Genomic DNA, 21,872 nt, shown 5'->3' on the forward strand with positions numbered 1-21,872 from the left:
ACACTCCTCAAAATGACAAAATGTAATATTTTATTTTTGCTTTTTACTTTAAATAACTTCAAACTATTATAAATTTCATTCACACCACACAACGTACAGGTGAAAAGGTTTCATTGTAATCAATACCATATTTTTTTTGTGATGCGTTGACAGCTAAATCCATTTTTGATATTTGCATTTTTATTTACAAAAATTAATCACTTAATATAGTGATATTTAATATAATATACTTCGTGTTTCATATATACAATATTAATTACTATTTTAACACCAATATTAGTTTTATATTATACTTAAAGATAAGTAGTTCTGTCAAAAGAGACATAGGTTACAAACAATAAGGCTTTGAGGAATACCAGATTAAGGCGGGAAAAAGAAGAAAGGAATTCAGAACGGAAACATATAAGGTCGATTATTGAGTTAAATACGCAGTCAAAGAATCTTATACCAAAGAGTTAAGACTGTCTAAAATTTAGACTCTGGATTATTGACTAGATGAGGGTGATCAAATTCTTTAGTAATTAGTTATAAATCATAATATTGATACAAAAAGTTAACATTATAAGAAGGGAAATAAAATATAGACATAATATAGTCGTTAAATGGACAGAATAGATAGAGAAGAAATTGTTTTGATAATGTACAATATGGGATAGGACAGTAATTAGAGAAGTTGAGAAAATAGCCGAACTCACGGATAGAATTAATAGGACCAAGTTTACAAAAGAACACACCAGAGTCAAGGTATTTATCCAGGAATAAATCAATAAACATGTTAATATCGCCTTAAATACTATCAGAACCACAAGAATTATTATGGAGAAAAACTGGTATGTTACTGATATTAATAGAAGACACGGAAAATAAGCAATAGAAAATTTAAAAAAGAAAGGGTAAACATTTGTACTGGAGATGTGTGAACAGAAGAAAAATATTTACAAAAAATAAATTACCCGCTTTAACAAAAAATTAAAAATAAAAATGAGATCAAAACTAACAAAACCGTTACAAATGACGTTACAAAAAACAAAATTAAGTGTAGTTGGGTGAACGAATGACAAAATCATTTTTAACACAAAAATGTATGCAGAATAAAAAAATGAGATCACAATAGCATATCTTTAACAGAAATTTGTAAGGAACAAGAAAACAAACAGAAAAAATGTAAAAGTCCACCAAGAGGGAAACAGAGGATTTGTAATTGGCATGAGCATTATTTTTTGGTTAACATAGAAACCAGGGAGTCTTAAATTTATACTGAGAATTAAACGATAGAAATTATCCCTTAGTCGGAAACATTAAGTTCTTCTAGTCCTGTTGGGCTGGTGAAATGTTTAACAACGCCTCAATGTCTGGCTCCACCTCCAAAGTTTCCGCGACTGTATCTGGTAAGATAAATTGAAGCAGTTCATTCTCGTGCTCTGGCACAAGCTCTTGAGCTCCCGAGGCAACTGTGTACTTTCTTTCATCATCCTTGGCCTGGATATGGTCGGGAACCGCTGGATTATTAACTGGAACGTCAGGCTTCTGATGGTTTTTTTCTGGCAGGTTATGACCTTGAGGACGGAAACGTGAACGCCTCTCTCGGTTGTTATACCGACGATTTTGACGTGATTCCTGTTCAAGGTATCTATCTGGTACTTGGTCAAGCTCCCCATGTGACATACGATGATCTAAATATTGTGTGGATTGATACTGTTGACGGCAACGACGAACTGGACGCATGGCAGTCTGTTGCTGGTTATTGATAACCTGAGAATGAAACTTCAATCGTAAGATACACCTAGAAGTAGCTGGGTCTGTAGTTCACCGAGTTCAGTCTGACACCTAAACCGCTAAAACCTTTAGTATGGTGAAAAGCCAGTTTATAAATCGCCATCATCATTAAAAGCCGCCTTCAGCAGGTTTTCATATGCTTGTCTAAGTAGTAGTGAGATAAAGTCAGTGGTCTTCGGTTTACCAGTTATTTGTCTGGGAGGTCAATTCCCATTTTGCCTCATCTGAAACTAGACATTACAAGTGGCGGTATAGTAAGCAAGTAACAAAGTTTCGGTATTTATTTCAACATACATTTAAAACAACTGCATAAAAAATGCACAAACAGATAAAACGAATAATAATTTTTGTGCTTTCAACATTATTTACTCACTAGACATATTTTCAAAACCAAATTATAGTGAACAACAATATGTGTATGATGATTTCATATAGAATAAAAATGTATGATGCCATAAGATTCATTTAAGTATAAAAACAGGTTATAATTTCCAAAAAAAAAAATCTATATAAAGCCAAAAATGATTACAATTAATTTAGAGACATGGCTAGGACCAGTTATTTTAATAGTCAGTTATACCTTTTATATGACTTATTAGCTGTAGCTAATTTTTCTTTTTTAATCTGAAGTTATAATTGATACTTTAGTGGGTCAAATATAAAAAAAATCACCCATTTGACCCACAAAAAAATTACCATTTGACTAGTCAATTTCTAGGTTGCTATGTGTGAGTGAATCAACAGACAACAGGTATTTGGAAATATATATTTTCATTTTATTGTTAATTACGATTTATGGGTAACAATGGCAACAAATTAGAATAAACAGATTATTAATCGTAATCGTATCCACTCTAATGCTAAATATACATTTTTAAGCACATTATTTTCAATTAGTACAATACTTTTATCGATTTGTACTTCTATCGTTATAGCTTCACCACATTGAAGCATTTATTTGAGTGATTTTACCACTTTCAGTTGTAATAATCCATATAATCCTGTGACCTCCCTGTGTCATCATGCTCCAACCTCCCAGTACTGGCTTTTTATTTAAAAGAAATTGCTAGTTACAACTGTTATTTTAAAACATTTTTTGTTTGTTTTTAATATATGTAAAATATTAATATGAGTGTATGAACAATATTTATCAGAAAACTGATATTTCTTTTATATATTTTTCAAAATGATTTCTCCTTTTTACTCCTGATATTTTAGTATGAATCGACTGATACCACAATTAGATTGCTTTTACTGGAAACTCATAGGTGATTACAAAAGATTTGCTTGTTTTACAGGACATTGTCAGATTTTTGACACCAGGTCTTCTATTTGTATAAACATTATACATTACAAGGTCAATTTTTGAAAACAAACTCATAAATGACATACCTTTTTATTTCTTTAATTAAGAGGACTAACAGCACATATTTATGTTTTAATAATTTAATGCAATACTTAACCCAGCAAAAACGTATAAACAAAACTATATGGCTTTTTTACTTTTGAGTATTAGCTAAAGTGTTTACACTGTGTTGTTACGAATACATAGCATAAACACAATATTTATCCAAGTGGAAGTAAAAAATAATAATTGCCTAATTTAAGTTTTGTAACTTATGCATTTGGTAGTAAAGTACAGTATTTCAATTTTTAACAAGGAAAATCTACTTAAGCGTAATGGGTTCAAATGTGATATTGTTTATGAATGCTAAAAACTTAATGTCTGTAAGTAATTCAGTTCACACATTATGTATTATTGCACATTAAGTACATATTATATACAGGGAAACCTGTCTAAGACGAACCCTCGATAAACCAGAAAATTGGATAAGACAGAATTATTGAATGGTCTCTTCAAACCGCTTTGCATACATATTTTACTGAAATGAATGAAAATGGCTTAATACGGAATTTCCTTTCAATCCAGTGCAATTCTGCCTTAGACAGGTTTTACTTTGCATGTTTATTAAAGGTTATGATTATTATTTTAAAACAGATTTCACAAAAAAGCATGAAAAATCAATTTCTGAGGATACAAAAAAAGCACACACAATTAAACGATAAAGATTGTATAATGGATTATTATAAGACCAGATTAAAAGTTCCAAACGGTAATAATGAAAATGATCAGAACATAATACCTTCAGTACAAGAATCCTATTACAAGCCCAACGATGATAATTTAACTACATCAATTCAAACAAACTCATTTTGTGATAAATCTTCAAGTGCTAATGAAAATAAAGAAAACTATTTACAGTGTAGCTTGCCTATCGTTCTAGAAGAGCCTATGGTAAAAATGGTAGACGATGATATTCAAAAATATGTTGCCAGTACACCTGATGCTTTTATCACAAAAAAAACTGAAAATATGTCAAACCAAACAAGCAATAGCTCTGAAAACATAAAACAACATTTGTGCTTAATGCCATTAGCACCAAAGACATCAAAATCGATTAATGAAGAATCTATTACACAAGGCATAAAATCATCTGAAAATAGTTGGGACTTATGTAGCAAAAGATCTAATAATGCAGACATTTTTAAGGAACAAATCGTACAGAGTTTAACGCCATCGGTATCGAAGGCGCCAGTGGTAAAGCTAGCTAAAAAAGGAATTGTTGCGCCAGTTATAAAAACCAATAACTATATTGATTTTAAAAATACACACAACACAGGAAATCTTAATAAAAGCAACAACCAATTAAATAAGAGTTGGACATTATCAGATTTTTCAATTAATAACAAAGAAAATAGTCCAATATTTTATAATTCGGGCACAAGTCTGACAAAAATAAAAAAAAGTAAGCCACCATTAAACACTTCTCAAATTGTATCAAATGAAACCCAATGGTCAACAAATACTTTTATAAAAAGTAATGCTTCAGTGGCTAAAAATCAATCAAGTTTTAATTGGAATAGAGTTCAAGGTAGTGAAAAGTGTACAGGATATACTTTACAGTGTTCGATGCCATTAGCACTACCAAAAAATACGAAGATGGTAAAGATTATTAATGATAAGAATAGTAAAAAAATGTTGAAGCCAAACAACCACAGTTTTAATTTCCAACAAGTTTTCAAACGACAGCCACAAAACCCTGCTAAAATAAAAAAGTTATCAAATATATTTGGAGCGCCAGCTACAAAAGTTTCTAAGCACAATACATTCATAATTTTCAAAAAAGTGGAATCTGCTGCACCTAATAAAAACAATGTGCTAAAGTGTTGGATGCCAAAAACCAAAATAAAACAAGAACCTTTGGTGAAGATTATTTATGATAACGATGTTCAAACAATACTGAAGTCGGGAAAAAAAAATTATTTTAATTCTAGCCAAAAATCACAAAATCTAACTAAACGTTATAATGTACAAACTAAGAAAAAACCTTTAAACTCATTATTTTTACAAAGAAAAGCCCAAATAAAAAATGATGATACTAATGTAACAACACAACAGACTAAAAATAATCAAAAAAAAAATTTCACAAAATCTAGAAACCCTGAAATATCTATAAAAGACAATTGCATCGAGTGCTGGTTGCCTGCATCAAAAGAAAATCCAACTGTAAAAGTGATTAATCGACAAAACAATCCTCGACATATGAAGTACAAAAAACCCATTATTTGTAATTTTCCACGAAATTTGCCTAAACCTTTAAAGAGTTACTGCATACAAAAAGTACAAAGCACTGGTACTTCGAATACATCAAAAGTGCCAAATAATGATTTTAACAAGCTTTTAGTTACCCAAGTAATGGAAAATTATTTAAACTCGACCAACAGTAGAACTTTTAATCATCAAAACAATAAAGTAAGAAGTATACAGTGTTGGATTCCTGAAGTACCAGAAAAACCAATAATAAAAATTATTAACAAAGCGATAACGCCTAAAATTTTGACGCACATAAAACCCAATACTTTAAATTTTTCACCAAAGTCACCAGAATCTATTAACAGTTACAACAAACAAAGTACTGCTTTAATGTCAAATACCCCTTTACATATACATCTACAATCCTATACATCTAGAGTTACAAAAAGAACTGAAAATAATTCAACCTCTTCACTAAATAGCACTGTAACAGATTTTCCAAAAGTTCAAATTGGCACTTTGAATACGCCTTACACTTTTATGACAAAAACCATTGAAAATAATTCAAACTTTACTACCGAAGGCACAAAAATTCCTGAAAAAAACAAAGGAAATTGTATAAATAGTTGGTCGCCAACAGAACCTGATGTAAAATTAGTAAAAGTGGAAAAATTACATCAAACTGTAAAATCCAAAAACAACTTTAATTTCAATTACACAAGCAAGACGAATAACCTAAACAAATGTCTTAACATAAAAAACAAAAAATGGGCTTCAACAGCTATGTCAATAATAAATAATAGACCGAATCAAGTATTTCATAAGCCTGGTACACGAACGACAAAAATTGAAAAAAGTAATAAATTATTTATTAACAGTATTTTTACATAATATATATTTAAGTTAGTATAATAGGAACAAATGCACTTTACCAGACACCCTTTTCCTCCCCGCCATATCATAGTGTTTTTTACGTTGATTACGAATCTGAAGTATAAATTAGGCGGACTCGGTTAGTTCAAAAGTTATAGCTAGTTGAAATTTACATATTTCCCCTATGTAATGGTATGCGGCGCCGCCGCCGTCGGGAGGCGGTGGCAGAGTCTTGCGGCGTCGTCAATAACTGATAAAGACAGCAAGTCTCCAAGTGTTTTGGCACTCACTCGGTACGCTCGCTAGGCGCTATCGCTTCGCTCTGCTAACTAAAAATATCCTAGGTTTGCAGGCTACAGTCTAGGAGAACACAGGTTTAATGTAATGTCGGTTTAAAACGGCTCTAGAAGCCATGTTACGTGTCCGGCATAAAAAAAAGACCACGAAGGGCGCGTACAGTTACATAGGGAAAATATGCAATTTCAACTAGCTATAACTTTTGAACTAACGGAGTCCGCCTAATTCTCACTTCATATTCGTAATCACAGTAAAAAAACACTTTAATATGACAAAAAAAAAAAATTGAAAAAAAAGGGTGTCCAGTAAAGTGCATTTATACCGTATAATATATTATGTACCATCAACCCGGGTGAAATGGAATAAGCGTCCGACTTGGAACGATTAATTTTTGTATATTTAAGTTGTTAGGTAATAAACATTTAGTTCATGCCTTTTTTTTTTGTTTGTAAATTTTTTCACAAAAAACTAGGTACTAAAATGCAGTGTTCCAGGACACCCAAAATGTTCCATTTAACCAGGTAACAGTACCAGTATATCAGTATACCTTTAGGTAGGCTTGAATTGTACTTCAAAGTAAGTCCGACCGACCAAATCTGACTTCATCAATAGCGTAAAAAAACACACACCATTGTCCTTATTCCTTGTGATTTATTGATTAATTATAATACTTTTTCGACTCGGTTAACTCAACTGCGATACAAGTGTCCCTGAAAACAAATTTAATTTGTGTTTGAACTTAAATTTTCAAATCTCACAGCTCAACTAGAAAAAAACAAAAATATTATCATTAATTAACTTCTCACTTACAAAAAAAGTATGTACCTATTATAGATCCAAGTAGGTGTATCACAGAGTACGCACTACGCATTACGCTTATATCGTATCCGTAGACATTGTTAATGATCTCAGATTTTCCAGGTTTTGTGTTTATGGTGCTGCAGTGTAACCAACATAACAGCTGATATTAATATAAAGAGTATAATAGGGTGTCACAGTGTTCACTTTAGGAGATGTAATTCCGCTAACTTTTAAATTGTTTGTAGTAAATAGATAACTGATAATGTATATTATATTAAATTTTAACATGTTATATCAAAATACGGATGTTTTTTTGGTCCACACAAAACCTCTCATTGGGGCCAAAGTATTTATAAAATACAAAATCAATAAAATATAAATTATTTATTTTGAAAAGTGTGACTAACGACCATATTATGGTTCTCACAAAAAAAATTACTGTGGAATCAAGGGCAACGAAAAAAGATATTTCCCTCCGTTATAAACACGGGTGATGGGGGGGGGGTAGGTATATCTTAATATTGTTCAAAATGTCACAGTTGTTTTAAATTGGTTTAAGTTGAGATCGACGTTATTATGGTACTGTATACATTTTAGCTGTAAAAAATGTCAAGCATACTTAAAATTTAAATATAATATTGTTTTTTTATTATAGACACACAAATTGTTGAAAGGGAAATAACTGAGAAACTTGATGAAATAGATAATTCTAAATTTAATGTGTTAACAAAACTAAGAGCACCTCGTCGTTTCCTCGAAACGAAATACAAAAGACAATTGTATAAATTGAATAGCAGATTGCAAGTTTTGAATAGATATTTTAGGATGAACAACATCAATAAAGACACATATACATTGCCGAAACAGAGTATAAACAAAGATAAAATCTTAGCTAAACGAAGATTTAAAAGGACTTCCGGCCATAAAAAGAAAAGTATTAAAAAAAAAAAACGGGCTATCGATACCGAACATCTACAACGTGGCCATTGAAGAGTATTTGGGGTACATTGGGTTGGAAAAGCAAGTACCTACAGTTGCCTATATTTAAAAAACCAACTCTTACAAAAGTATACAGCGGTTCTGACGTTAAAGTAAGTCTAAAATTGACCTACTCCAAAAATAACTATACATTTTTTTGTAACTAAATGAATAAACACTAACTTTAAAAAAATGTATAATATATATATTATGTTGTTTATGTAGAAACTCGGAGGTTCATTAAGATGGTTTCGCTTTATGAGAGAAAACAACGAAAATAAGATTTGGAAATTCTACACTAAGTATTCGAGCATATCCAAACCGAGATGGATTTAACAACGACAGAACTTAAAACAAAAACACTCTATGGAAAGCACGCTGTTTGTAAAATGATTTTTCTGTGGCAATGTGTAGGGTATATTTAATATAGGCTGAATTTTTACTTTGAAAGTAGGTACAATAGTTGTATTTTTTTAGCGTTTTCATTGTAAAATTAAATATTATTTAATTCATATTGTACTAAAACAAAGGATGTGTTTAAATTCTGTAGGTATGAAATGAGCATTATAGATATAAAAATGTTTATTGATGTTTTTATCAATATTTTATAGTTTGGTTGTAATTTAGAATATTGTTTTGAATCAGAACATATATTTCGTTAGGTGTGTTAGCTATAGGTTTTAGAAAAATAAAGCATGATAGCAAAATAGAGCACTTTTTGTAAAATAAAATCATACAAATTTGAATATTGTCTATTAATGTAAAAAAATAATTTGAACTATAGTGTCTCCAAAAAACTAAAAAATTGCAATTATTTTAAGAGAAAATGAGTTTTGTAGTATTTGTTTCATAAAATGTTTTGTCGAATTTCAAATATTTCGAGTTCTATTTTACATACGACAATAATTTGATTACCGTTATAAAGGTAAGTTTAATTTTGTATTGACTTGTTTTTAAGAACGTATATTATGGAAAAAGTAATTAATATGACGATTGATAACGAATAAAAAAACATCTTAATTGGGTAATATTCATATACGAGTATAAACTGTAAAATTTGTTTCAAATACTTTTTTCCAACAATTATACAGCACTCTAAACCAATTGTCGTCTTTTTATACATATTGTACCTATTATTTGCTTTTGTTTTTTTAAACACTGTATTATTTCGTATGTTGTTGTAATTGATTTCGCAGTATTTGAAATACCAATTTTGCTACGAAAATTGTTGTTATTTATTTCTCCGTCGTACAGCGTATTTAACAGGTCGAAAACAAGCAAATCTAATTAGGAACTTATAATCGAGTCGTGCGTGGCGTTCCCTAGCCGCACGCCAACAACGAGCTGGCAATGTTAAATTGAGAGCATAAGCTCCTGGTATCGTTTTGCGTCATCTTGTATTTAGTGTAATTTTCATTTCGAAATATTTCATCCATAAAAACAAAACTCTAGGCCGATTTCCATTCTATATCGATCGGTCGTAAGCGATTATAATTTTTATTTATTTTTATTAGCCGCAGTTTTATGAATAAAGTGTAAAAACGCAGAATAGGTCTATACACAAAAATAAAATCAAAAACACATCATTGTAATACTTTCTCAGCTCCGCATCGGATCTAAAAAAGCCTGAAAAAAAGGCCTAAAAAAGGCTGCCGCTTGCCAGCCTTTTGATAACTTTATTTTGGTGTTTTTTTTTGCTAAAAAAATGGATATGAGACCAATAATTAAATAATTATTGTACTACTGGAATTCCGGCCACCGGCGACAAGTTATGAAAAGTGTATAAACAGTGTATTATTAATACCGTCGAGCTTTTAACGACTAGGTTCTATATTCTCCTGTTACCTGTTATATCGTCCATTTATAATCAATATAATATAATATATAATATATATAATATAATATATAATATAATATATAATATATATAATATAATATATTATATAGCATGATGGATTTTCCTATTTTGATAATAAATATAATATTACTATTACTCGCTAAATGTAGACCACTAATGTCTAATAATGACCCCTGTTTTCCCTTATTTAATTATGTCTCCCCATAATTCATAAATATATAATAAGAAACATTGTACGGCAGGTCATGTATAAGTGTAAAATGATTTCTAAACATTTCTACAAATTAAAATATCATGTCTAATATTCATATCTAAATTTCTAAAACTGCTAGAAAAATTGAAATAAAGAAAAAAAGCCTATCCCTTCTAGGAAAGGGTTTATGGAATTTTTTAGATTTGTCAATATTTATCGGTACACGGTAGTACTATCATTAAAGATTATTTTATACAAATAGGAAATTAATTAGACTATTTTTAAAAAAGTTCCGCATCAAAGTTAAATTTAGTAGTGAACGCGAATGACGCGAAACGGTATCAGGAGCTTATGCCCACAATTCAACATAGCGGCTCGTCGTTGCTGCTTCGTTCGAGGTACGCCACTAGATCCATGTAATCCTGGTCTCTTTTATTCAAACGCTTTAGCTTTTGGACGCCGTGAACGAATGCGACGGCGTTTTACGAGGAAGCGCCGTTAGCTATTTATTAAACTGCCCTACTTTGTTTGTAGGTAAAGTTGTTTTAAAATTTTAAAAACCATAAAAAAAAATTTTACATCTTGACTTATTTTACACCTAACTTCTTAGTTTTTATTAAATAATATTTTTCTTTCTACTTATCATTCATAATCTGTTTTTTTTCAGTTATGTATGACATTAATACAATGTAAGGATTCTATTACCACTACAAAACAGGACAGTTAATAACAGACCAACAATATTGATGAAAAATAGTAAAGAACGTTGGAAGTACATTGGTACAATAGGTACAATTTTTGATCTATAGACTAGAGTTGCTACTTGAAGAAATCGGTTCATTGGTTTAGAACACATCGTGGATCCTCCAGACACGAAAAACAAATGAATAAAAACACTTTATTGTAAAAACATTACAAACAAAACATTTACTTTCTTAATAATTATTAATTAGGTTAGCTATAAAGCTATAAAGTAGGTAAACAAAAAGAGATGTGTGCAGTGTGTACTCTTTTTATATAAAAAAAAAAATAAGGAAATGGCGCTTTGACAATACGCTTTGTCAATTTTCTGGTTGCTGTGTGGACTGTGGTAGTCAACATTCAAAAAGTATTTGAAAAACATTTTCATTATAATGTTATTTTTTTTATAATCAATTATTACCTTTATTTTGCCACTTGATAAATAGGTATCGATTTGGCGGTTTCCAATTTCCTTAAAAAGCAGACAGTGAATATAATATCTTATTTTTATTAATAGCTATTTGAATGGGGTCTGATTCACCTTAAGTAATAGACTCAAGTGTAATAATAATACTCATAAATTAGTTAATTTCCATAGATACTAGATAGTTAACTGACATAAAATACGGTCACCTTTATGATAATGTCATTGACGCATAAACATAATAGAATAATCTATTATGTCTGTAAATGAACGACAAGATTACATGGTTAATACAGATACGGAATAGACAAAATGTAATCTATTAGATACAACTATACAAGTTTACGTCCAAAAATTGATTGCTAAAAACGTTCATGACGTGGTTTATCTAATGTATGAAATGTAAAGTAATGTCAGTTGTCACAGATTATATTAAATCTGGATTTAATCTATGAAATTAAGTAATGAGGTAATAATGTAATGAGGTTTTGACGCTTTTATAACATATTTATAACATACTACATAGGTATACACTATTATTATGATGAGAGTTGAGACGGAAAAATTGATAACAATATTTGATAAAGCGATCAGCATTTGGCGCGCTTTACCATTACCCGTATCAGTAGTGTAGACAGCATTTAGCAAAACGTAAAATGACTTACTTTCTGTTAATTGTAAGTACTTCACTGTTTCTTTGGTCTTGGCTGTCAATTTAAATTCCGAATGCAGTTTTACTGATTGGCTTACCACAATGTACGGTTGGATGTTGACTTTCTAATAATATTCTCGGGTATCTTCTGCAAGACGTGTATTCGTGAACTACACTATGTAATTGTTACTAAATTTACTGTTCATCTACAGGGCTAAAGAAACACCAAACCTTGTAGATATGGCATTGAAAGAAAATGATGTTTTGTTCAATCTTTTGTCGTTAAAACACAAGTTCTTGGTGCCCGATCAGATTTGTGAAAAGTGGTAACTACAATCATAGTCAAAGACTGGTGTTCATTAAAAACTGTGCATACCTAATAATAATATGAATACAATTGTCTTTAGTAAACGATCAGCTAAAAACTGGCATATTATAAGTGTGTGTCATGATATTATTTGTGAAGAATGTTTGGATTTAAAAAATGAAACCATTTGTTGTCCGGCATGCCAACAACTGTTCAATGTAGAGGAACATGTTACGTCTAATGAAGATATGAAAATAGCTTACTGTCAAATGGAAGAATTTGTCTGGAAAATATTGTCTTTAGAGTGAGTTTTCAAATGTTTATAATTTAACTAATAATATTATGCTAAAAATAAATAATATAATACTATAATACAATTAATAATATAATACTTATAATCATATAAAACTTCATAAATTAATAAAAAAAACTAAATACTTATATACATTAGGTATTAGATCCTTCATTATTTTGAGTTTAGTGGAATTTTAAGTTCTTTTTGGGAAAAACCTGTTACAAATGATTTATAAAAAAAATCCTTACATTTTTTTAGATTTTTATCTTAACTCCTGTATTCCTCCTACATCACTTGACTTTTTCCATTTAAAATGCATGGAGTTTTAGTAAATTTGGTTTTTATGATCGCGCATGTTTTATGGCAAAAAAATCTGAACCTATGCGAATCCTTTTCTAATATACAGGTATTTGAAGGAACTTTTTTGTTCAAGCTCTTAAGATGGAAAACCTTTTAGTGTGTGGTTTAACCATAAAAATGTTATTCTTGTCTATTTTTCATAATTTTTTATCTTTAAAAAATGTAATAGCGGCTAAAATTATCAATGCATTTTTTACTTAAGATAAATTATATTTTAAATAAGATTTTTTTTTTCAAGCCATAACACTTGTGAGATAATAAAACCAAAATTTACTAAGAACTACTGTATTTTAAATGGAAAATTTCAAGTGCCCTAGGAGGATTTAGGGGTTAGATTAAGACAATTGTCTGAAAAAATTCAAGGATGTTTTTAAAATTATTCGTAACAGGGTTTTCCTATGTAGAACTTAAAGTTTCACCAGACACTAAATAACAAACACCCTAATATATAAATATATATATATATATATATACATATATTATTTATTATTGTAGAAAAGGAATAATTACAGAAAGCAAAAACACATCAAAATCAGACAAAACTCATAATGACAATGACGAAGAAATAAAAGAAATGGGTGGAATATTAGATGATATGGATTTTAAGTTAATAGGTTTCATTTGTAACTAGATATTATAAAATAATTTATTTAAAATAACAATAATTTATTTATTTGACAGAAATTCAAGTACTAGTGGAGATTTGCTTGAACCCGCAATTATGTGCCCAGCTGAAAATAATATGACAAATTTAATGTATTTTTTTGTAAATTTTTATTTTTATTTTATGTATTTACTGAGTAATAATTTATGACTACTCTTTATTTCCAATATTAGAACAAATGAACTAGATAAAATGGACAATAAAGAAAATGAATGTAAAAATCAGAATAATGTGGAAAATCATGGGCATTTGTTGTTATCGCCTGAATTCGAATTTGAAGAGGAGCCTAAAAAGTTTAAACCCAAGTGTTTAAATTTTATAGATGATGACAAAATGGTAATTTGTATTAATATGATTCCATTTTTTAAGTGGTGAAATATTACACTATAATTGTATTATAGGAAAGAAATGAAAATTGTGAAATTATAAAAAACAGTATATCTAAAATATCAGTGTCCGAAAATATAAAAACTATTGTCCCTAATATTATTAATGGTAAAAAGCCACCTGCTGAATGTAATGGAATAAGTTATTTAAAAGAAAACATAAGGGATGAAAATGCTTTAGAAAAGGATGTTGTGGAAGGAACTCCAGAAAAGCCTACAGAAATGTACATATTCTTTACTAAGAAATCTAATTAGATGTTAACTTTATCTTAATATATACAAATTTTATGTTATTTTTTAGTAAACCAGAAAGTTTTCCAAGCATTAGTTTTAACAAAAAATGTAAAAATAAATCAATGATCATAACCTACAGTAATTTAGATACCGATGAAGAACTGGATTCTTTAAAAATATTTATGACTATGTTCAATGTAGTTATAAATCCTTCTTGGGTGGATAATGTAACCCACGTAGTAGTAAAACCCAACAATGATGGAACATGTCCTCGTACAAAGAAATGTATTAATGCTTTATTGTCTAACCGTACTATTATAACTCTTAAATGGGTTGAAGATTGTATCAAGTCACAATTTGTGTTATCGGAGGTAATAACATATTGTTCAAATTGTAATTTATTTCATTAAACCAAACTTTTCTATTCTAGTTAAATTACATGCCTCTTGATATGTCTGGTGAACCGTCTCCGATGATAACATGGCGTGTTGGTCGAGGTATTATCGATTCACCAATGGCTTGGGCAAGCAATTGTATTGTTTATGTACATAGTTCTATGAAAGCTAATGAAGATTTTACCGATATTTTAGTAAGACTGTTTTTAGTTTTTTATAATTAAGTCCTAATATTTGAACACTGCCTTATACACCCTTGTGTTTTATGCAGAGCTGGATCAAAAAGGCTGGTTTTGTTTTGACTGATAGTATTGATAAAATTAACGATACATACAGCATACGAGTTGTCTTGGCCGATATTGTTTTTATTGATGGTAAAGAAATAGGAATGCCGATAACTCAAGATACAATGATAGGTAAGAAATTATTAAAATAGTTAAAAAAAAAAAAATAAGATGGTGTGGTTGCAGATGGTCTAGTTTGAATCTAACTTTAGTGTAGATCGGAGGAAGGGTTCGATTTCTTGTAATGGTTTTTGACTGTCGTTAGCTAATTGATAGAGAGATATTATTAAATTTACCAGGAAAACCAAAAAAAAAAAAAAGTACCTTTCTTAGGAGATAGTTAAAAATTTGTCTTATGATTTGTAGTAGTTTGACAAAGTCAAACAAATCATTCGTAATTATTTTTAATACTATTTTCTGTTTTGAAAATCCTAGACTTTCAAAATCTATACATTTGTGTGATGTTTTTCTTAATTGAATTATATGGAAGGTTTAAAAATGGCATACGTATTATGTTTATTTACTTAATAATTATTAATTATTTTATTGTAGATTGGATTTTTAACAAGAAAGTCGTGACCTTATACTGGGACTGGATGTTGGAGTGTTTGTTCAGATATAGATTTGTCCAAATCGAACCTAAGTATCAAGTTTTATCTTTGACACCATTCTTGGTGCAACAGGCTGAAATGTCTGAATTTCTATTCGAATTTGATGATAGTGACAAAAATAGTTAACCCTAATGTAATATAAATTAAAAAATGCATGTTAATTATACTCTCAAACATTATTTTCTTATCTATGTATTAAGCTATGTAGATTTATAAGAAAAAAAAAATAATATTGCTTTTGTTATGATATATATGTATCATTAATACGTTTATGTATTTTTGTATATTTTTCTTTGCTTAATTTGTTGAACACATTCATTTTTCATAAAAAAAATATGCATTTTCAAGGAAAATTGTAATTGTTATTTGCTATTAAAGTTTCTATGATGATTGACTATCGCTTACGTATCAAGTTTATATCGAGCAATCGATCCTCTTCAGTTTATCTCAAGACCCTTAAACATAAATGTTAGAAAGTACACTGAGAATTCATCAAAAAGTTATCTCATTAAAAAGTAATAGACAAATAATTATTTGTAATTATACGTTTTACAAAGATTAATTCAATTTTTTTAGTAATAAGTGAGCTCGTCCAACGTCTTGGATTTAATGGTAGATGGTAATATTTTTGAAATTAGTGTGTAGTGTGTATGAAGTGTAGTGTAAGTATTATTTGATGTCTGTCCACTCATTAGGATGGTTATTTTTGTATTTCCTTCAGCATTCTCTCTAGCTCCTCGATGGTCTGAGTTCTCTGTACAATGGAACTTTTCTCGCTGCATATCTCGTTCTTGAGGTCACGAAGCTGATCGATGGCTTGTTGTTCTTCAACTTCCACCTTCTCCGTGAGTTCGTGCAAGGTTTTGTTCAGTTCACAAATGTCCTCCTGCAGCGTGTCGTTCTTCTGGTTGGCCACGTCCAAACGCTTCTTAGTGTTTTCGATTTCCTTACGGATCGTCTCCTGCAAGTACTCGCCTTTTTTATCCGACGAATCGCCCAGCTCTTTGTCCGTCAACGCGCCCTTCAGCTTGTTGTAATGCAGCACAATTCTCATGACGTTCACCCATTCCATTCTAGCCACCTGAAATGATCACCGTGTTGTGTTGTGACAAACTAAATCAAACATTGCATACCTTGTACGCATCTATGCCGCGTCTGATCTCGTCTTGTAAATCCCTTTTCATAGCCACTATTAGCTTTTCCTGTCTTTCCTTCATGCGGTTGATGATCTTCCTGCGTTCACGTGCCAAAAGCGCCAATAAACTGCAACGAACGATTTAAAAACAATTACCAACTACCGTCACTCGTGACCAAGCCATCGATCAGATTACGTTTTGACCAAACACACTGGATATGTCTTGGCCAGCGCTTCGGCCACCTTGCTGGTTGGTTTCTCCAGCAGGGCTTCCTGCCACATCATTTCTGACATGGCGTTCGAGCAGCTCGATGCCGGATTGGTGAGAGCCATGGTGGGACTGGACGAGGACGCTTCGATTGAAGACAAATTGCTGTTGCGTTTCTCTATCTAAAAAGTACAATTTATATTGAAATCGTTTGTCTAACGATTGATGGTAGTCTCTTGATAGACTTGTAGCGATCCGTTCATAAAAAAAAAAAATTGGTGTGTGCTCTATAAGTGGCTTTGCGTGATGAGAGCTTGGGAAGGCCAAAATAGGTAGGTATGAAATACCTGTATTTACTATGATTTCGAACGAGCAGAACGTAATGGTTACCATTTGTCATAGGTGTAGTACACTTTATAACTATATTGAAAAATATACTTGTTGTTTCGCAAGCTATCAATCTAATTTAACGTTATGTGATTAATTTTATTATTGAATTGATCGCATCGAGTCAAATGTTGCGCATTGCATGAATTCTTACGTTTTGCAGCATGGCCTTAACTCGTTTTTTCAACATTGAAAGCATTTTCATGCGATTGAACATTTGCGGACTGGCTTTGCCACATGCTTGAATGTCGGACTAAAACGATTAACAATACAAATGTCGTCAGATTAGTCGAGTTGCTTTTGTATGTCTTTTTGTTCGACTTACGGTGATACATTTTACATAATATAATAAAAAAGCAAAAACCATAGAGAGATTCCTTTTAAGTTCATCGTTTTGTATATTGTATACATTTTGGTTAACAATAAATACACGATTGAACAGGGTCAGTGTAATCTGGACTTTAAAATACCGTCACTGCCTCTGTCGCATTTCCTCCTTTTAAGATCCTCATTCAACTGTTTTTTCTTCATGCTTGTAGAGGCTTTATAGACGTAGTGCTGCAAAACAAACTACCCTCCACTTTCCTATGTCCAACGTCACTTCGATAAAATATGCTATTCCTAGTTGTCTTAATAATTCTTTGGCCTTAATATTCACCTCATTCATTCATCCTAATGGTCTCTAACTTGTGCCTTCCATTCCAAAACGTCTTATGATACTTATATGAATCTTACTGCGTGCTCTTAAATAACACTAATTTTTCTCAATTCATCAACCTCCACACTAAGAAGTAACTTTCGGACCTAAGTAATTTTCGTTTTTATAACTTTGGACTTGCTTGTACAGTTGTGAACATATTGCAATATTTTCGTAATCGCTATTAGTATTATTATTGCCAAACAAAGGATTGTTGAGCTGTACTAAGTACAAAATACTCGTTTGCCCTACAAGTACTGACCGTGAGCATTTCAAGCATCTTTTCGATGTACGGGTCGTGACAGGCCGAGCTATTGGGGTCTTGTTCGCTGAGCATTTCCTGCTCTATGCTGTCGTACATGCTCTTGTAGAACTGGTAGGTAAACATCCGGGCTTCCGGCGGCTTTCGCTTGGCCAACACCGACCTGACTTCGGCTGTAATTTTCTGCACGTTGTTATTCTGTGAAAAACAATTGTTTTCTGTTTCTTTGGCGGTCTCCACCTTCATGTCGGACATCCTGATTTCAGGCGCGGCTCTGAATAAAACAAATGTTAAGTAGTATGATGACTACTGAATACATATTATTATGAAGTATTTTAGACGTGCCTGGTCGAAGTGGTGTAATAAAGAGATAATACAAAAAAACAGTGATAGGCAATAGCGACAGTAGGTATGATTTTTAAGTGAAGGTCTCGACCTCGGGTCTAAGATAGACGATTACGTTAGTTAAGAAAATTGCAGAGAAAAATTAAGATTGATGTGTTACACACAGTGTAAAATGGTGACAAAAACATTTTTAGGACTTCAAGGACTTTCGATGAATTCATATTACTTCGCAAGTAAATTTTCAATTTTGTGTTGTGTGATTTTTTAACCGCTTGGATGATTTAAAGGCATCGTCTTAAGTTTATCGTGGACAATCTCTTACATAGGCCTGCCTTGCGTGTTGACCCATCCACAATCCGCATCTCCGCCCATTGATACGGCCACATAAGTAAAGACACCCGCGTTTTTAGGCAGAGTCTTGCACGCCACGAAAGTGCGCCCGTCCTTGGATAAGTGACTCAGATCGATCATCTCCAACTCTCTGTCCCGCACGAATTCCGCCCATTGTTCTTTGGCCTTGTTCATCTAAGGGCGAAACAGTATATTATCTAGCATATACAAGTGAGGATGGGTTTTTTTGTAGTGTCTGACATCCCATCCGGCCCCATTTCCGGCCCGTGTTTTTATCTTTGGAACAGTCTCTAAGTATTACTTCGTTCTCTTGTTTTATCGCCGTTTCCGGTTTGGCCATTATGTCTTGGAAAACGCCGTCCAACGACAGTGGCCCTTGTTCGGGAGGCACGTTGAACGGTGGTCTGAGCTTCCTTTCATTTATGCTCAATATCAACTGTGACAGATATATGTTGCGTATCTGTCTTTCCGACGTAGTCTTGTGCGGACCGACTACCAGTTTGTCTAACCATTTCTGAGTAGGAAAAATTATTAAATTAGAGTAACGACAGTTTTAAAGTTAGAATAATTATCCCCTCCCAAAAAAACCCTTCGTTGCGGTCTGTTCGTCTCTCGGCCTCGTGACAGGACAGATAAACGTGTGAAGATAACACTTATAACCGTTACCTTACATATTTCTTTTTCGCCGTCTTTCTTCAACGAGTCGTACGCTTCTTTGAAAAAACCTAAAAAGTATAAAAAATCTTCGCTTATTTTTTCATCTGTAGTGGGCGTATTAGCGTCTGTCATTCTATTTGGATGGGTTTGTCAAATATTTCAATTAAGTTTTACTATTGATGATGGATAGAATGCATCTAGTGTGTTCGCTATTAAAACTAATAATACAAGTACGAACACACATAGGCTGTACACAGTAGCTATGGATACACCGTATACCGACCAGTAGATATTACTTACAGTCATGTAAAACTGTGTTGTGCTGTCAAAAGTGAGTTTTATTAGCTTTATGAAACTTGAACTTTTCAAATTGTTTTTTAAAAACCTATCAAGTGCATTTATTGTCACATTGAATATAATTGGATCGAATAATACCGAATCCTTTGTTTATTTAATTTAATTTTTTTAGTAATCTTAAGACTAGAAAAATTGACATTTTTTAGAGCAAGAACCAAAAGCATCTATTTTTTCTAACAGCTAACAAGCTATGTTTTTTTAATTTATTTTTTTATAAAGTATAGAAACATCGTCTTTATTCTTGGTATTTTCAGAAACGGAACGTTTGAATAGTTTTCTAAGAATTTTTAAAATGGTGTTTCTTATTATATTTTATTCACTAAAGTCAAAACTAGTCTCATAATTATTAATATTGAATTCGTAGTTGTTTTTTAAATGAAAATTGGAAAGTTATAATTCTTTAACAAGATAATATTTTTGGGGTCAATTGAGACAATTTTTGCGTCACGAGAAATGCGTAGCTACTAGCTATGTTAACAAAAAATAAGCAATACAACAATCGATTTATTTACTCATTTATTACATAACAAAACATAAACAAATATCGTACTTCTACATTTTTAGCTTTAGCCTTTAAATCTCATGAAATGATTGCTTACAACTTTGATATTTGAAATTTTGAGGCCAAATTTGGATTTAGTAAAATAAAAAATTTATATTAGTTTGCGCAGTATTATTGTTTAAGTTATTTCAATTTGAATATTTATTTTAAACTATAGTTGCAAAAAAAAAACAAGTTTTTTATTTAGAAAATTTGTAAAAATAGTTCAGTAACTGTTTTGGATACATTTAAAAATAAGGGTACCTAAGCATTTTTCAATTTGAACAAACGTTTCAAACAAGTTTTAAACTTAAAAAAAATGTTTTTTATTGTTCACGTTGTTTTTTCTTATTTAAAATTTCTTGTATATTCTAATTAAATAACGTCGTAATTTTGTTAATTGTTGTGGGTATTATTCGATGATAAAACAAGGTCGACTATAATATGTGTATGTACACACTAGTGAAAGTAATTTTCAGCATTTGAGTTTAAAAGCAGCCACTAAAAAAAGGAAATAAAGATAAATGTCATCATCTCTGCCGAGTTTAAGAGTCAACGATACAACTCTAAACCAATTTCATTTTTTCTGCCTTTGAAAATAATTTGTTTCTACCCTTTTTCTTTATGCTCAGTCCGCGATTTTAACTAATCAAAAAAAAAAAAAAAAAATTGCGACCAACGTTACCCGAATGAGCATTAAATGATATTATAAAATTTAATTTTTCACAAGTTATTCTAATTTCATATTGATGCTATTAAACAACATTGTTAACTGTCTAAGATTTTCAAATAATTATTAGATATGCGATTATTTTTCGATTATAACTTAGTTTTGTTAAAATTCCTGTTGTCATTAATCATAATGGGCTATTAGACACCTCATAAGCATTTAACCTTTGTGTTTGTAGTGTCATTAAAGCTAATTGCGTAAAATGTGTAGCATTGTTTGGATATACCCGATTTGTATTGTTATTGACAACAGTACAATTTATATGACTTGGCAGCTGAGTACATAATCGTTTACATAATCGTATATCGAGTATAACAACGTAATCCTTGTGAATTAACAAAAAAAAAGTGTAAGAATTACTTGAAAAATGTCCACCAGAAAATATAAAGGCTACTAAAATTGCTTTTAGGAAATAATGCTTTTTTAACATATCATGTTATTGGTGCCTAACTTATTTCATAATAATGTAGTTTCTAAA

The 21,872-nt window shown here is 31.0% G+C and overlaps 3 protein-coding genes and 1 long non-coding RNA gene across 8 annotated transcripts in view; 2 read left to right on the forward strand and 2 right to left on the reverse strand.

The window, feature by feature from the left end:
* LOC126837084 (histidine-rich glycoprotein-like) overlaps positions 1-10,450 on the forward strand; it is a 33,788-nt gene extending 23,338 nt beyond the window's left edge. Inside the window, exon 19 of the mRNA XM_050570850.1 lies at positions 10,441-10,450. The gene's annotated coding sequence lies outside the window, so the exon portion shown is untranslated. The remainder of the gene's footprint in view (positions 1-10,440) is intronic.
* On the reverse strand, positions 238-7,431 carry LOC126837086 (uncharacterized). Its single transcript, XR_007685441.1, has 3 exons — positions 7,352-7,431; positions 7,089-7,251; positions 238-2,006 (listed from the first exon to the last, which is right to left on the reverse strand). It is a non-coding gene; the product is annotated as an uncharacterized LOC126837086 (long non-coding RNA).
* Positions 10,451-12,136: 1,686 nt separating the features above from the next.
* LOC126836549 (uncharacterized) lies at positions 12,137-16,039 on the forward strand. 5 transcript variants are annotated; one of them, XM_050570070.1, is made up of 11 exons: positions 12,137-12,213; positions 12,401-12,514; positions 12,596-12,799; positions 13,646-13,756; positions 13,832-13,906; positions 13,988-14,150; positions 14,216-14,424; positions 14,502-14,805; positions 14,865-15,023; positions 15,101-15,245; positions 15,666-16,038. In XM_050570070.1, the coding sequence occupies exons 2-11, from the start codon at positions 12,429-12,431 to the stop codon at positions 15,848-15,850; spliced, it is 1,641 nt and encodes a 546-aa protein (XP_050426027.1). In that variant the 5' UTR covers positions 12,137-12,213; positions 12,401-12,428; the 3' UTR covers positions 15,851-16,038. The 5 variants fall into 5 exon arrangements, with proteins under 5 accessions (XP_050426027.1, XP_050426028.1, XP_050426026.1 ...); XM_050570069.1 differs by having other exon boundaries at positions 12,145-12,329; XM_050570068.1 differs by having other exon boundaries at positions 12,145-12,292.
* A 308-nt stretch (positions 16,040-16,347) lies between these two features.
* LOC126837169 (uncharacterized) lies at positions 16,348-19,898 on the reverse strand. Its single transcript, XM_050570998.1, has 8 exons — positions 19,776-19,898; positions 19,411-19,623; positions 19,081-19,283; positions 18,414-18,687; positions 17,609-17,707; positions 17,056-17,249; positions 16,858-16,987; positions 16,348-16,805 (listed from the first exon to the last, which is right to left on the reverse strand). Exons 1-8 carry the CDS (start codon positions 19,896-19,898, stop codon positions 16,425-16,427), a joined length of 1,617 nt encoding a protein of 538 aa, XP_050426955.1. The 3' UTR covers positions 16,348-16,424.
* Positions 19,899-21,872: the final 1,974 nt, after the last annotated feature.

This window comes from Adelges cooleyi, unplaced genomic scaffold (assembly GCF_023614345.1).
Source record: "Adelges cooleyi isolate 19-005CV unplaced genomic scaffold, UGA_ACOO_1.1 ACOO_flye_CR_arks_rails_tigmint_CR_PRNA_247, whole genome shotgun sequence".
In the NCBI taxonomy this organism is placed as follows: Eukaryota; Metazoa; Arthropoda; class Insecta; order Hemiptera; family Adelgidae; genus Adelges; species Adelges cooleyi.